Source organism: Lepidothrix coronata, unplaced genomic scaffold (assembly GCF_001604755.1).
Source record: "Lepidothrix coronata isolate B3197 unplaced genomic scaffold, Lepidothrix_coronata-1.0 Scaffold360, whole genome shotgun sequence".
NCBI classification, from domain to species: domain Eukaryota; kingdom Metazoa; phylum Chordata; class Aves; order Passeriformes; family Pipridae; genus Lepidothrix; species Lepidothrix coronata.
In genome coordinates, this window is record NW_016690540.1 from 193537 (window position 1) to 209840 (window position 16304).

A 16304-nucleotide genomic window follows, 5' to 3' on the forward strand; every position below is an offset into this window, starting at 1 on the left:
TTTATTCTTGAAAATCTATGTGCAGGTATGCTCATTTTCATTTTCTCTAACCAAAAGCAAACCACTTGATGCCTTTAGCCATATGGATTTTGTATGCCATTCCAAGTAGCCCAGTCTTATATGGCAATGACTCAACAACTTACTGAATCCAGTTAGCAGCTTTATAGATCATTACTCAAAGTATCTCATAGTCAAGTTTCATAACAGTCCCACTTATATTATCTCACATCCTCCATGTAACTGTTCATTAAAGGCAACCATGCCTTCTTTCAGCAAATGAGTGATTCACCATTATTTCTATCTCTTGATTCCCACACCCTACTTCTATCCAACCTTGCTTTTTAATGTCCAAAAGCCATCAATCAGCTTGGGCTGATGTTCCACAATACAGTTAAAGGCAATAATTTTGGACAGATTAATCTTTAATGGCAGTAACTTCTTAAGCATTGTTGAAACAGTGAGCTTACAAACATGGGCCTCCCTTTCCAGGATCTGTATTATGTTTGTGAGAAGGGACAACTTCACTTGCATGGAATGACATTTGTGCTAGTACAGAGGCCCTGCGAAGAACCCTAAACACCTAAGGTCTGCTCAGACCGCTGACCTCAGGCTTATCTGATGGCAAAAGTGTTGCAGTGTTGCAGAGTTCAGCTGTCATCGCTGTTTTCGCTTACCTCTTCTCATGCTGTCCTGAACACATTCATTCATTTCCTAACTAAACTGGTGTATCATCATTTTTAAGAAGAGGATCTAACTGGCTGCTTCTGCTGATCAGCTTCAAAAACATTGCTACCCAGGGACCTGTCCCTCTCGTTTTGTAAAACGTCAGCTGAATCCTCAGTTGGCAGAAAGAGATGACATCCCATTGCCTTCAGTGGGAATAGGTCAGGAGCTTGAACTCAGCAACTTTTGGGGACAGCCAGACAGGGTTTTTTCCCTCTCCCTTATATCTGTCTAGTTTGGATGTGTAACATGGTTTTACATGAACTTGGGGGGGAAAAAGGAGGATGTGCTTCAATGCTTACATGGGTTCAGTGAATTACCAGCTTGTGATTTTAGCCCCTGTTTCCACATGTTTTTCCTGGCAGCGTAGGTGTTGCTTTGTGCTATTCTCACCCCTGCACTGCGCTGGCACAGTGGCTGATGTGGCCATTCACTGACCCAGATTGGGAATTTAGTCATTTTCAACCACATCATCTTGCTAGTGTGGTTCATCACACATGCAGCCAGACAGGCAGATGTGCTGGTTTAGTGCAGTAGGGCAAATCTGAGGAGCTGTGAGAAGCACCTGGAGACCAGACTGGAGAAAGGTTTGTGCAAACAGCATTGCTGCTCAGTTTTATTGGTTCACCCAGGTGCTACTGAAATGCTCACCCAGTATTTGTGGAAAAGAAAATAGGTAGAGGCTCAACCTTTAAAAAACAAAACCAAAAATAATAACGAAACTGAAAGATTCATTCAACACAGTATGGATCTAACCACGGGCTTTGTAGGTGAATGCTGAGCCTGATCCACATCCTTTCCGTGCTTCCCTGTGGAGATTCTGTAATGTATTGTGGGATATACAGAACTCAGATCTGTTCAGATACAAGATACTAAGCTTGTGCCAGTGCAGATGTGCCAGCAATGTAAGAAAGCTTTCATCCAGCTCAGAAGTGCTTATAAATGTTTTGACTGGCCTATAACTGTCCAAGGCCCATGCAACCTGTGCTTTAGACTGATGCTTCTGCTTCTGTGATGGATTTATTGTGTCAGGGGTGAGATCATTTTAACCCTTCCCCAGGTAGATGGTAAAGTAAAATAACAGTGGTGTCAAGTATCATGATATGGTGAATGGGTATCATGTGTAGGTTTCAGGAATGAGATCTGCAGATACCTCTCTCCCTTTATCTACTTTGTGCTGCTCAGCGATCTGATCTTACTGGGTTGTCCAAACTGTGTCTCTGTGCCCATCTTTTGGTAGAGACTACAGTGCAAAATGTCACAGGGGTATTATAGTCTCCATCTTCTTCCTCTTTAAGGGCTACAGCGTATCCTCTGTCATCTCTTCCATTTTAAGGAGGTATGTTCTTTCATTGAATCCACACACACCGCACCCGCGTTGGTTCAGCCATCTCTGCAGAGAGATGGCATCACTGGCTGGGGAGAGAGTTTGTCCATGTGAGTGCAGTGGAGAGAGATGGTGGATGCAGAAGGGAGCGTGAATAGCATTGCAACCCTCTCAGCAGTGGGTTTTTCGTATTCTTTGGTACTGTGTATGTTTTGAAACATAACAGAACACCAGCCATCCTGGTGTGTCAAACTTGGCAAAGTAGAGAACAGCTTCTGCTGATCTTAGTGGTATGACCTCCTTGTGACACTCGTCAAGGTGACTGTTTAGACGTAGCTACCTATAATCTCAGAAGGAACATCTTCTTCCTTGTAGTTCAAATGAAGATCTACAAGCAGAGAACATGGTGTTTAAGATTATGCCACCAAATTGCTACATCTTATGTACAATAAATACCAGTCACCTCTTCTATACCTCTAAAGTCAGTAATGTAAAAGTAACTTTAGTTCATTTCAGTTAGCAATCTGGATTAATAGTTGCGATCTACACTGAATTACCTACAAGTAAGCATGTTTGTGGGACTGTGGTGCAGGAACCTGTGGCATGTGTGAGTCTTTCTGCTGTGATTCAGGCAGTCATGTCAAGAATTTGATTTTTTTTTTTTTTGAGGATAAAGGAGATTATATATCTTAAACTTGGCTAAGAGAGTCTCCAGTTCAGGGAACAACAGGCTGCAGTACTTTCAAAGTAGTATGTGCCCCCATTAAGCCATTCTTTGTTACTGTACAGGATAAGTCATAAATAGTTTATTTGTTCCTTGGCAACTTCACATTTCATGTAAGAACAGAGGAACACGTATGCAGTGGAACTTGTATGAGATCAACATTTAATCCCTGAAAATTATTTAGTAAACATCAAGATTTCCCAAAAACTGGTGATCTTATCAATCCAAGCAAACTTGCAAAGGTTAATAAAAAACTAGCCCTTGCAGCGATGGCTATGAATGAACATATACACTTACATACACTTACATACACATACTCTTATACAAGTACATGGGGTTATTGTGGTGGCTTCTTAATTCTGTACTGCCATTGTATAGATAAGGAACAGGTACAGTAAGTATGCAACAGAGCATAAAGTTAATTAGCTTCTATGTCAGAAGGCCACAGTCCCTCCAGTTGGGGCCAACCAGCCACATCTTCATTTAAGGATTGGCATCTCAGATGTCTCCTAGTCCCTGGACTTCCCCAAATTCCCTTGGGATGCAGAATTTCAACTGGCTTGTTTGCAACATTGTTTTGTTAGAAGGAGGATTTTGCCCTTATTTTCAGTTAGCCTGGAGTTGAATGTGAACTTGGGAAGCTGAAAGCGAAGTGTTAACCTCTTGATATAAACTCAGAAAAGCTTAGAAGAGAAAAATGCAGTTCAGCCTATCAAGAATATGCAGCATCTTCTGTGGTTGTTCCTTAGAGCTTTTCTAAGACATCTCTCAGCCCTGAGGCAAAAGGGACAAGCAGTTGAGTGACATTTTCCCTTTGGGATGCTGTCTTATGTAGTGGACTTTTCTCGGTTTTTTGGTTGGTTGGGGTTTTTTTATTGATGTAGGCAGTGAAAGATAGCTGAGCAGCACTTAGCTTTCCTATCTGCTGTATTTCAACATTTGTCTATAAGGCTAATGAAAGGGTTGCTGGTATAAAGAGGTTACATCACTTTCAGGGGATAAACAAATACATGATGTGTGATAAGTTGCAGCTACACGGAGCTATCTCTGCTACTCAAGTACCTTTCTGCATTTTAAAGACCGTTACATTATGTTATGCTAAAGAGTTGAAGAGTACTGCCACCTAGTTCATCCTCCTACTCCAAAACAGGATCAGCTCTACTTATAGCATTGCTGACAGACACTTGTATAACCAGTCCTTAAAGATTTCCAGCAATGGGGACCTCGCTGCCTTTCCAAGCAAATTTTCAGGCTGAACATTTCTGCAATATGAGCTCATTACTTTCAACTCTTGCTGCTTATGAATGTTGATGAACAGATTATTACCTAACTGTGCAGCAGCATTTTATGTCTTTGTAGCATGTTTTCATCCCAAATCTTCGTTCGCAAAGCCCAGCCATGAAGCATGTTTTCATGCTTTCTGTTCTTTAGGCTGAGCAATCTTATGTTCTCTCAGTCTTTTCTTATAATTTGTGTTACCTAGACATCTGCTTGTTCTCATTGCTCCCCAGTGATCTCCAGTTGCCTCACATCTTTCTTGAGGTGTGAAGAGGGTACTTCAGCTGAGCCAGCATAGCAATGTCAAGTGGGGCAGAAGGATGTAATTCCATCTGCATTCCAACAGTTCATCCCAGAGTGGTGCTTGCTTAGGTTAAAGCAGCACAGTGACATCACAGATTCACCTTCAGCTCATGATTCTGTGTGGTCCTTAGATGCTTTGTGTAGTGCTGCTGTATGCCTAGTTGTTCCCCATCCTCTGTGCATGCAGATTGTTGTTCTTGGCTAAATACAGCAGCTTTCACTTGGTCTGGTTGTCAGAATCATTCAGCTTTCAGTTTGTCAAGATTATTCTAATCTTGTCTTCAGTTATGGTTAATGTAATATACCAGTTAACAAACACTTCTGCTGCGTCACCTATTCCATTAGTGAAAATATTGCATCTCCAGGAGTTAGGTTGAAGAACCCTACAAGAACAATCCCTCATATTTAGCTGAACTGTGGATAAATCCTCCCAGAAACAACACATTATTGACAACTACTACAGCCATTTGCAATATCACCTTTTTGTAGTAATCACCAGTATTGATCACCAATTTTCTCATCTACATTATGCAGTTCCCTCCAACATTAATCATTTAGGGAGACAGGTTTTTACTACCTAATTTTATGAATTGGATTTAGTATTTTTCTTCTTTTTTTTTATTATAATGTTTAAATTATTTTCCTAAGATTTTTCAGCTTTGTCTGAAACTGCTTGGAGCTGCTAATGCCATGTTGATCTTAGACCATTTTTTCTTATCTGGTTTAGCTGACTGTGAAGATATGTGCCATATGCACATACACACGCCCCCACAAACACCTGCCTCCCCCAGTGTTTGCTACTTCCTGCAATTTATTGTTTCATTTATTGATTATTGATTTATTAGCCTGTTACCCCTTTATAGATGGAAATTAGGTTGTTTTGACTAGATTTGCTCAATACATCCATGTTTTCTATTTTTTTACCTTTTGTTTCCGTTGTATGCTTACAAGTCGTTTCATTACCTGCACCAGTCTTTCTGGGAAATTAAAGTAAAGGCAAATGGTCTGTAGTTTCTATGGCTTCCTAGCTTTTTTTTTCACGTTTTCAAAAAAAGCACTCTGACCTTTTCCAAACATTTTTTACCTTACTTTGTCCTCTACAAGCTCTCAAAGACAACTGGGAACAGCTCTGAGATTTGTTCTACTCATTCCTAAAATATCTTAGGGCAAAGTTCATGTCTTGGACAATTTGAGAACATTTGGTTTACTCTGGTGCTCCCTGTATATTCCCCGTTCTGTGCTGAAATCTCATTCCTTCTTTCCTGATATTAATTCCTGCTAGTGGGAGGATCACTTGGCCTTTTTCAGTAAAGTCATAGCAAAAAATGGTATTTTGATCTTCCTAGTGTAATGTCTCAATGGCTTTCTTTCCTTTCTTGAGTGTCAGACCAATAATTTCACTATATTCATGGAATCACACATCTCATTTTGTGCCCTGACTTTTTAGTCTTCATGTCCACATGATGTTTTATTGCATGATGCTCTTATTATCTTACTGTAAGTGGTGTTCACTGTGCATACTTCCGATTACATTCACATTTTTATTTTCATTAAGAGTAACCATAATATTAAGGGTGCAATGTGCCAAACGTGGCAGCTAGAGTTTTCCAAACTAATGTTCATTTTGACAACTGTAAAAGTTCTGGCGAGTGCACATCATTGATATATGTTGTCATCTTTTGGCTAGTTTCGATAGTGCTGGGACATTTTCCCCCTCATTATGTTCAAAATAACCAGGCAAGCCTCGCCTACAAGATCTGGACTCTCTGTCTGTCATCATGGTCCAAATGTATGACCTGTATAAATGGGATCCACTGCGAGAAATGTTTAACAGCTTGACAGTTTTCCTGTGTGTTAACAGTAGTTTAATCTGCTGGCCTATAGTTATCCTTACTTTGAGAACTTTTTCTGAGTTGTCTTCCCAAGGCAGCAGCTGTCAGAAAAACAATGAGAACAGGTTTCTTGTGACTGTCTGTGTGGAACCACTCTATCCTCAGGGAGGGAAAGTGGGGAATTTCTGCATCTCCAAAACAAATCCAGTTAGCCAGATTAAGGCTCATAAAACCTGACATTTCTGAGAGGAAAAGTATCATATGGACTAGAAGGAAATAGCAAACAACACTTAATTGCACAAGTGGCTGCAGAATTTTCACCAGCTTTGACATGTACTGTCAGCAGCCCCATTGAGAAACCCCCTATATTTGCACACACGCAACTACAAATGCTTTTAAGTTGCCTTCTAGTGCTGCAGGATGGCTAGGGGGGCAGGTGCTTTTAATGTATTGATTTTCCTCAAAAAAAAAAAGTGGGTAAGTGATTTCTCCTAACTTCTGCTTTCTATTTGAGTCCCTCTTGTCTCCTAGTCTCAGATTAACTCATCTCTTCCTTTTCCCTTCTTCTTCTCACCATCCTGTTTTCTTCTGTTTTCTCTTGGGTTTAGTTTGCCACTTAAGAGCATTTTTGGTTACCCTGATGTTGGCTCTCCACTCTTCCTGCCTGATCCATTCTGTATGGGATGAGTTGCTGTCTCCTGCCACAGCCTGTTTTGTTTCCAGAACTACTATACAACTTGCAGAAAAGAAAGGTGACTAGAAGTGTGAGTTCATGGGAACAGTAACCTGAAAGAAGGGTAACTCAGAGGGTTTGTGCCTGCACTTAGATAAGTTCCCTCTCTATATCAGTTTGCTATTTGACCTTGGAAAAATCATTTAGGTTCTTGGTCTGAGTCCAGAGCCATGTTCCTCTTTACTTCAACTCTTAACAAGTGTAGAGGGAACTTAAACATCTAGCTCCTAGGACTGGTGTGGACAAAACCACTAATCTCAGTGATGAATATGCCTAAAACAGCATTCAGACCTTCTCATGCACTTGTCTGCTATCTAACTTTGTAGACTTTTATTTTTTCTAGGACTCAGTGGAGATACATCTGAACCAGCTGTCACTCCCATCCATCTTCATTTCTTAGGAGAATGAGTTGTTTTAAATTCTCATAGAAATTCCCTTTTTACTCGATTATTAAATATGTTTTAATTTGACAGCAATGTTATTTTTAGTAATACTTTTTGTAGCCCTTAGTATTAACATCTAGTTGGTGGAAAAAACTGCTAAATATTTATACTTCTTGTCTTTGATCTTTCACTCAGAAGAACTGAAAAGGTATCACACTTAACATTTTTATTATAAATATTGTAGATAGCATTTGAAAGAGTCCAAATTCACCTCTCTTGTTGGATTTGTTCGGATTATTGAGATGGGTTGTCACTCATAAGTACAGGTGGCATTTCAGTTGCCAATGGTTGGAAAATTTTGAGTGATACTGTTGCACCTAATGACCAGTAATGGAATCATTAATATCACTGTTTGAAAGAAGTTTTTTCCATCCTCTTACCTGCACACTGTAGCTCAGAGGGAGATGAATATAATGTCTTCGCACAAGAAGCGAACTCCGCAAACAGTGTGTCTTCCAGGGTTCTCAAAACAGAGAGGTTGTGTCCCTCATCCAATCCAGTACTAGCCAGTTGCCCTGGAAGGGCACAAGGGATTGTGAATGAGGTACCTAAGTCATGAAGTTCTGCCAGAACCACAGAGCCTGTTGCTGCCAAAGATACCTTCTTCTACCACTAAATTACGAGGGATTTAGGAGGTCAAGAAAAATGTGGAAAAAGTGGGAGAGCCAGCAATGACAGAAAATATGTTGATTTGTTGTTGTTTTACTCACTTAAAATGTGAATTTTTCTTTAAGAATTTTCTGGCTGGTAGCCAAAATGCTTCAGCTGCCAGTTCTACCAGGACTTCCAGGTAATGCTTGCTTCTGTTCTCCTCAGTATGTCAGTATTGGATATGTTAGCCAAGTTTCTTTTCCAGAGAGAGGATGTGATCCATCATAGGAATTTTTTGCCTTGATCTCTCATGGGAAATGTAGTCCTGCCATGGTTTCTGAACTAAACACGGAAGGAGAAAGTCAAGGAGCTTAGATGCCAGTTCTCATGAGACACAATATCAAATTGAGTTATTTTGTTCATTTGTTTGCTCAGTTAGAGAATGTTTAAGTCTCTAGTGGTCAATTTTTTTAACAAAAAATAACAAAAAGTATTACCCCTTCATTTTGTTTTGGTGAAAACAAGATTAGACTTTGAAAAGCCTTTGGCATGGAGCCTTTTCAGTCAAACCTAGGGAAAGTGAAGCAAAATAAAACTCTGTGCTGTACACAAAATTGGTATTCTGTCCTGTCTGATGCTGAGACTATCTATTTTTCTCTCTTACTTTCAGCATCCAATTATTTTTCTATGTTTAGTACATAAAATTAAGTGTCTCAAGTATTTTACCAAGCAACCTTCTCTTATTTGCCACCGCAGTGGGTAGAAGTTATTTCACTGGATTTTGTATATGTGTGTTTGTATCAGAAAGTTTGCTTTTCTCTGTCTTTATTCCACCTGTGCAGTATCCTGTCACAGCGATAACCCTGAAGAAAATGTAGTGTTTTGTCCCCATTCCAAGTCTCACAGGTTTGCACATGTTCTGGTCTTTGCGTGCATGCCCACTGCATGGCTTTCTTTCATGGCTGAAGGGCTCAGCCTTGGGAAGTTGAGAGATCATTCCATGCATGGGGTTGAATTTATCTGGCATGATGAGTGCTCTGGGGTTACTATGCTGACAACAAGGAAGGTCTTGAAGATATTCAGCCTCTAGCCTATTCTTGAGTCTTCCTGGATTTAGAGCAGGATTTGCAACCAACTCACTTGATGGACTGGTAAGCCCCTAAAAATGGAGGAGACCCAGTGTGAACTGAATGCATAAAGTTCATCTTACAAGAAGGGTAACTCTCAGTCGCATCCAACTTTCAATCCACGTGAAATGGATTCCTCCATATTGGCATGGATCAGATATGATGGAAATTTTTGTCACCTGTGTTTGATAGATGATTTTTTCCCAAAGAGACAGAGATTGGAGGACAATCAGTCATCACCAGTCATGAAATCCATCCCCTTGAGAACTGTTTTCATACCTGCTTTACAACCACTGATCATTGCTTTCTTCAAGGAATCAATGAGTCATTGTCTTTAAAATGAAAAGAAAAAACACAATCCCAAATTCCAAGACTTAGCAGTTTTTTCTGCCCTTCGGTGGCAGCAAAAGTCTGTATCACAATTAGCTTATGATCCTGTGGGTACTCTGGATTTTCTTTTAGTATAATGGAGAATGGTACTTTTCTTCTTCACCCTAGTGATATTTCATTGTTGCCTGCACGTAATGGATTCCATTACTGTTGGTGCTGTGAAGCTTAAGAGCTTTTTAATAGGAAGTGCTTGAATATGAGATGGGTTGACTGTATCCTTGGCTGGTTACTGACTCTACTGTAACAGTGCACAAGGAAAATACTCTCTCAGTTTCTTGTGTGACTGAGTCTGTTTACAAAAGTTTAGCAGAAAAGACCTTACGCTGCTCACATTAGTTCTTTTGCTGGCCTGTGTCAGCAAACCAAGGTGATCTGTTGGAATGAGAAAAGGTCATTAGAGGCCAAAGTGCTGGGCTAAAGCACAAGTAATTGCTTGAACTGTTTCACTAAACATTTAGTGAGTACATCTTACAGCCAGGTGACTTTCAGGTGTTGCCTATGAAATAATTTTTTTCAGTATTTATCTATTTGTATCTCTTCCTGCATGCAAGAAATTAATTGATTAGATGATAGATTTAGGCAGAAAGAGAAAGTCACGATCAAAGCTTTCTAACGAATCCAGTGTGTTTTGAATACTGGACAATGGCTTAGGTCCTACATATGGCTATCTAACAGTGTCTCAGTGACTGAGAAGCTGAAAAGTTTCCAAGTGCTTTCATTTTTCATCCACCTTTCATTATCTTAACTAGAAGGTGTTATTTATGTTCTTTGTCATTATATCCCATACCGTGCTCTTTATCTCTCTCAGTAATCTGGCTATTAACAGAATTTTGACTTTTTTTTCCTACATGAGGAGAGAAGCTTAAGATGGAATTAATAGTAAAGAAAGAATGAAAAGGTCAAGCAGGTTCAGAGTTTGGTATTCAGATACAGATTCCACCAAGTCCAGTTAGAAAAGAGCAAAAAGTCCACTGCTGTCTTAGTTTTGTGAAATAGGAGAACAGTATTTCAGTCCAACCATATGTCAGTGAACATGCATCTCTTTCAAAGTGACCACCAAAAAAATCCACAGTGGTCAAGTAATGTTGACAGTCTCAACATGCTTATGTTGACCTAAACTATCTTTGAACCATCCTTCTGTCAGATATCAGCTGGAAGAGGTGTGCAAGAGGAATGACCATTCCCTGGTTTCTGTGGGTTTAAAACAATTCTTTCTTCTGGAGGTGATGCCTTTCACTGGCATCAAAATCACCTTAAACAAAACATGTCCCTTTTTAAGAATATGCTGTATGTACAATATGCTCTTCCAGAGAGATGAAGTATTAGCATTTGAAAGGACTGATGAGAATGCATATTTAGGAAGACCTTTGTTCAGACAATTACTGCTATATTCTATGTGCATATCACCATGGTAATTGAATTATTTGCCACTGACATAAGGTATATAGCACAAGCCTTTTGCCATTTTCCATGATGTACTTCTTAGCAAAGAGTGCCACTTGTCGATTTAAGATTTATAGTAGGGTATTTAGCAGTTGTGTCTACTATCATAGGAGATGGATGTGGTTTGAAAACGTGAAACAAAAAGGAACAGGTAATTAATTATATCTTCTTGCAGTTTAATATTCCTCCCCATTTCCACTTAAACCGTGAACCATTCTGGAACTGCTGGAGCCACAAAGCAAAACCACAGCTGTGCTCTCCACGTGGCTTTTTCTACCGGAATGCTACTAACATGAAACAGTATTTTTGTTTCTTCCCATCATCACCGCTTTCAGAGCACTGGTGCAAATAAAACAAGCCTTTCTCTTTGTTGAGGTCATTCCATGCATGCTCAGCATGACGTTGATCTCTGTGGAGGGTGAAGCAGCCACTGAGTACTGTGTGAAGGTTTATGTAAGGGAATTACTTGATTAATCTTTTTGGGGGAGATATAGGATACAAACTGCCATGGCAGGAATTGGGAGACCCTCAAAGAACCTCATTAACATGACTCACTAAACAGAGAGAAAATAATCTCAAATATTTGTGCTACCATGTGCGTAGATCTTTCATTTTAAATAGTATTCCGTAGGAAAAGGTGGAATAATAGGTATGGTGGTGAATACTACTGCTTAGTGAACTGCTCATCATATGAAAGAGATGGTACTCTTTTTTGCTCCTTCATGCTGTGGGTGATTGTCATCTCTAGTTTTCTGTTCCTCAAAGTCAATCCAGCTTTCTAGAAAAGTGTGTAGTTCTGTGTTGTTCTCACCACATAAGAGCAGGGGTAACCTCCCTGCAGAAGTCTCTGCCGATGGAGAATAAAACACAGTTAAATAGTAGGGATTTTCCCCACTCACTGCTGTCCGTTTTATCTCCCTCTGCCAGTACAGGATGGAGAAGTTTTCATTCTTGTTACAGTATTGCATGTAGAAGAGAAAAACAACAATGCCAAGAATTTATTCTTTATGCAACATTTTGTTTACCAAATGACCCAGGGATTAGTCTTATGTAATGACTGAGACAGGTTCCCCTGTCAGGATATTTAAGTGCTTTGCTCTTGGTAGCTTCTGGGATCGGCTTTCCAGACAAGTAGCATTTAAAGCATCCTTCTGTGGTTTTCCATGAAGGGAAAGCTAACACACATGTATTAATTTTTGTTGCCTAACACACCCTTTCAATCTAGCCCTGGTGCCAGTGTCACATTGCTTTCATGTTCGTTTTATTAGACTAGTGGCAGACTAAGGCCCCTTCATTTCTTGTTATGCATAGATATCAAGCTGAAATATCCAAACATATACATTGACCTTCAGGTTGACTCCATGCCATGAATCTGACCTGGCAGGGATCAGCTCCCTAGCACATGGAGGCAGCTGCGTGACAATCCTGAGAAATGTGAGGCAAAGCTGTTTCCTCGCAAAATCATATGAAAGAGCATTAGGCATTGTTTCACTCCAGTGTTTGTTCATGGTCCGTATCTTGTTTCCTCCTGTGGCGTCAGAATAAATCCTTGACTTCCTTTTCCCTTTGAGCAGTGCTTCACTGTACTCCCTGTGTTTCATTACCTGAAAGCCGCAGGCTGGTGCAGAGGAGCCTTGTGACACTAAGATCAGCTGAAGCCTAATGGAGAGGAGTCCACGTGACTGCAAACTGCGTGGACTTGTCTGGCGGTGCAGTTTAGGTAAATAAAGCCCAATGTGCTCACTGCTAATCTTCTAAATTTTTTTTTCTTTTTTTTTTTTTTTTTTTTTTTTTACCCAGTGATGCTGCTGTTCTGGGTTTTGGCCTCAAAATTTTGTTTCTCAGAATAGAGAGCTACTGCTTCCGTATTGTCAGGCTGCAGCATGACATGCAGCAGAGAGTTCATTATGCATTAGCAGAGCCATCTTTAAGGTAGGCAAACAGTCTGTAGCTCTGCAGAACAAAAGAAAAGCAAGAAAGGGAATGAGCAAAGGTAGTATTTGCTGACAATATTTTTTTTTCAGTTGCAGCTTATGGCAGGGATTAACCACAGTGTCTTAGTATTTTATTTGGGAGTGGGAGGGGGGGAAGTGTTAGGGGAGGGAAGAGCTAATAAGTATTCTTCCCCATCTCCCTTGAAAGGTTAGTATTAGTACTCTGAAAACAATGCTTAAGGTTTTGAAATTTGCAGTGTGCCTTTTATTGAAATAGCATTGAACCATTATACTCTTTCTTTCTGATTAGTAACAAAGATGCAAAAAAACCAAGTTAAAGGTGGGAGAAAAATGTAGCATCCAATGTTGCATTCATGCAAGCTTATGTGTAGCCAGCCATGTGTTGTTGCAACTTCATTTTTTGCTTATAATTGAATTAAGATTAATTACATTTAATGCAATCCCACAAGAAACTATTGTCCTGACATATTTCATTTGCTTCGTGAAGGAATGGCTCACTGGGATGGAGGGAGGGGGGATACAGAAACACATGAGTCAGGAGTAATTGTCACCTTCAGTTAGCCATGATCAATGAAGAAACAGTGTTGTAGAGACCCCTATATCCACTTATACCTACGTTAAGCAAACTCGTGTTTACATCACATTAAATGGTGGTAATGACTATTCCATCATGGGATATATTCCCAATATTTACAAGACTTCAGGATCAAACATATGACTGTACACCTTCTAGATTTTCATCTGAAGCAATTTGCAAATGTTTTTGATCAGGTGTATTACTGTAGCACCTTTAAAAACTGAAATACTACCAGCTGTAGTGATGTTTGCCAGCCTGGTTTTGAAAATTGTTTCTGTTGAGCCCCGATTCATTATCCNAAATTTCTTACTGACAGTGTAGCATCTTGCCAGTCCCATTTACTTGCTTTCCCCCGGTCTGTCCTCTTGACTGCTTTGCAGAGGTGGAGCAGAGCAGAGCAACACCTTCCCAGCAGTTACAGCTCCCCCTCTTTTCTCAAAGATCACTTTTCCACAGCATTTAACCTGCACACAGGGAAAGCTCTTGGCTGGCTTTTAGCAGTTAACTGCAGTCAGCTTAACACTTTATGAAATGCAGTTTGCCCTTTCCAATACCAGCCAGATTTAACTTGCTTTATCTTCAGAGCACACAAAAAAAGAAGGAATGCTTTAATTTGAAGTTATCTTTTTTGTTGTAAACTGCCAGTGGGAGCAGGGCAAGCTTCCCACCCATGTCGGGTGGAACAGAGTCGGTATCAAATAGCTATTCTGAGGTAAAAACTAATTGTATTAAATAGCTATTGTGAGGTAAAAACTATCTATGCCTGTTTTTAGTAGGATTTGAGGTAGAAATTAGTATCTTGAGAATTATCTTTGTCTATAAACACAATCTTAGTTCTAATCAAATAGTCATAATAAACATGGATTCTAACATGAAAGAATTTCAGGAGAGAGATGACCCAAAGCTTGCTAAATGCCTTTATGTGCCATTAAATGCAGAGTTCTGCCAGTCTGGGAGCTCCTTCTGCCTGATACTTGATCTCTGGTCTCCTATTATTTTTCCCTTCAGATTTTCTCTCTTTCACTGAAGTGAGTGTTTACCTTTGAAAGAAGAAGCTGTGTGGGCTCCATTTGACACTAAAAAGTATGCCAGAACTGCCATTTAAATTCAGTAACACAAGCACTCCAATTACAGAGGTGCCCTTGCAAGAGCTAGGTACTCCAGCCTGCTTTTGATGGAGAGCAAGATTTTTTTCACTCTTACTCAACTTACTAGTTTGTCCTGGGTTTTCATTAGCTTGTCTCTGCCTAACCAGCAACTCTTAAATACTTTTTGCCCCCATCATTCCCTCTTTTCTGTTCCTTTTCCGTGTTCTCCTTTGTCTTTTTCTTTCCATAGTGCAGGGTAAGAAATTTTGCACTGCCGTTTGGTGCTCCACTTTGGGAGCGATGACTGCCTTCATCCTCCATCTCTGTCCTTCTCCCACAAATGAATACTTGCTCATCACAGTACTTCAGATGCATTTTATTCCTGTTTCTAATTTACAGTGAAGGCAAAGAAATGAGAAAAAAAGGTTTTACTCTGTTTTGCAGCTGTTTGTTCAGTCTCCTTCCCCAGGCTGAGGCCTGGATGGTAAGGCTGTGAGATGCCCCACATCAGCTGGTAACATCGCTCTCCAGTGCACAGAGGTTGCACGGTGTTTTCCTTATGCCCATCACCACCAGCCCCAGTGATCTGAGTGGGGTATGTGTGCCCAGTGCTCACTCAAATAGCCCCACTAGCACCGAAATGAGAGAGCTGTGGTGTCAGCAGCGGTTCAGTGGTTAGTTAGCACAGCCCTCCTCACGGGATTGTTCACTCTGGTAAGAAGCTACCCCACTGCAATATAAGTTGAGGTGTAAGGTGGACTTCAGCAAAAGCCTCTGCGAAAATTAAAATTCAGGTCAGTCCCACATCTCTGGACTGTGTATTTTAGCATTAAGGTGATTTTCAAGCAACAGGAACAAAATTAGACCACAAATAAAAATGATCCAGAGGGTAAGTGTTTGGCCTCATGTATTTGCATTTGTAGGCACATGTATTTATGAGTCCTCTTTTGGTCTGTGTTTTGTAGGACGAAGAAGGTCAGCCATTGCTACCGGATCGTTTACCGCCACCCGGAGAGGACTTTGACGCAGGACGAGGTGCATCGCATCCATCAAGCTATTGAAGAGTCAGCAGTTCGAGAACTTGGGGTTGAGGGCAGGTTCTAGCACTGCTGGTCTGAAGCCCTAATGACAGTTGCTTTTTTTCTTTCTTTCCTTTCTTTTTTTTCTTCTCTTTTCGGGGTTTTAGTTTGCAAGAGAAGGGTTTTGTGACTGAATGTAGAACATGGAAAGCGATTGATAAATGGGCAGTGGTAAAACTAGCAGGTAATAAACATTACTACTGAGAAATCATTGACAAAGTGCTGGTGCTTTATTTTAAGAAATGGGAGAACAGCAGTAATGTAAGATTTCCCTCCTGTTACAATAAGAAATACACTGCCTGGTGGTTTTCTATGTTGTTAATTGGTCCCTGGGTTCCATTAAACCGTAAATACTTGGCATTATTTCTGTGTTGACAGGATCTTCTGTCCATGTAACAAGTGAAGCAAATCAGAGACATAGATTAGCTCAGGGAAGAATAACCCATCCTGCTGCCCGCCCCTCCCTCTTTTTTTTAAATAAGAAATGTCAGATTTTCCTTCAAGAAACTTTCCAAGAAGTACATCTTGAAAAGTTTGGCTCTCTTTACTTTCAGAGCCCATGGGTGTTACTTTCATCAGCTACAGAGAAGGACCCACTGTGGCTCTGGGGCCAGACTTGGCTGTCTTCAAATGCTGGGGTCATTGGCAAGTTTTTCCTGTTAGATCCTCTTGCTCCCACAGGAGCAGAGCC

The 16304-nt window shown here is 40.4% G+C and overlaps 1 protein-coding gene across 1 annotated transcript in view; it reads left to right on the plus strand.

The window, feature by feature from the left end:
* Positions 1 to 15826, plus strand: part of FARS2 (phenylalanyl-tRNA synthetase 2, mitochondrial) — a 200896-nt gene extending 185070 nt beyond the window's left edge. Inside the window, exon 9 of the mRNA XM_017838794.1 lies at positions 15500 to 15826. Coding sequence (XP_017694283.1) covers positions 15500 to 15638 — 139 coding nt within the window. The 3' untranslated portion in view covers positions 15639 to 15826. The remainder of the gene's footprint in view (positions 1 to 15499) is intronic.
* The last annotated feature ends 478 nt before the right edge of the window (positions 15827 to 16304 follow it).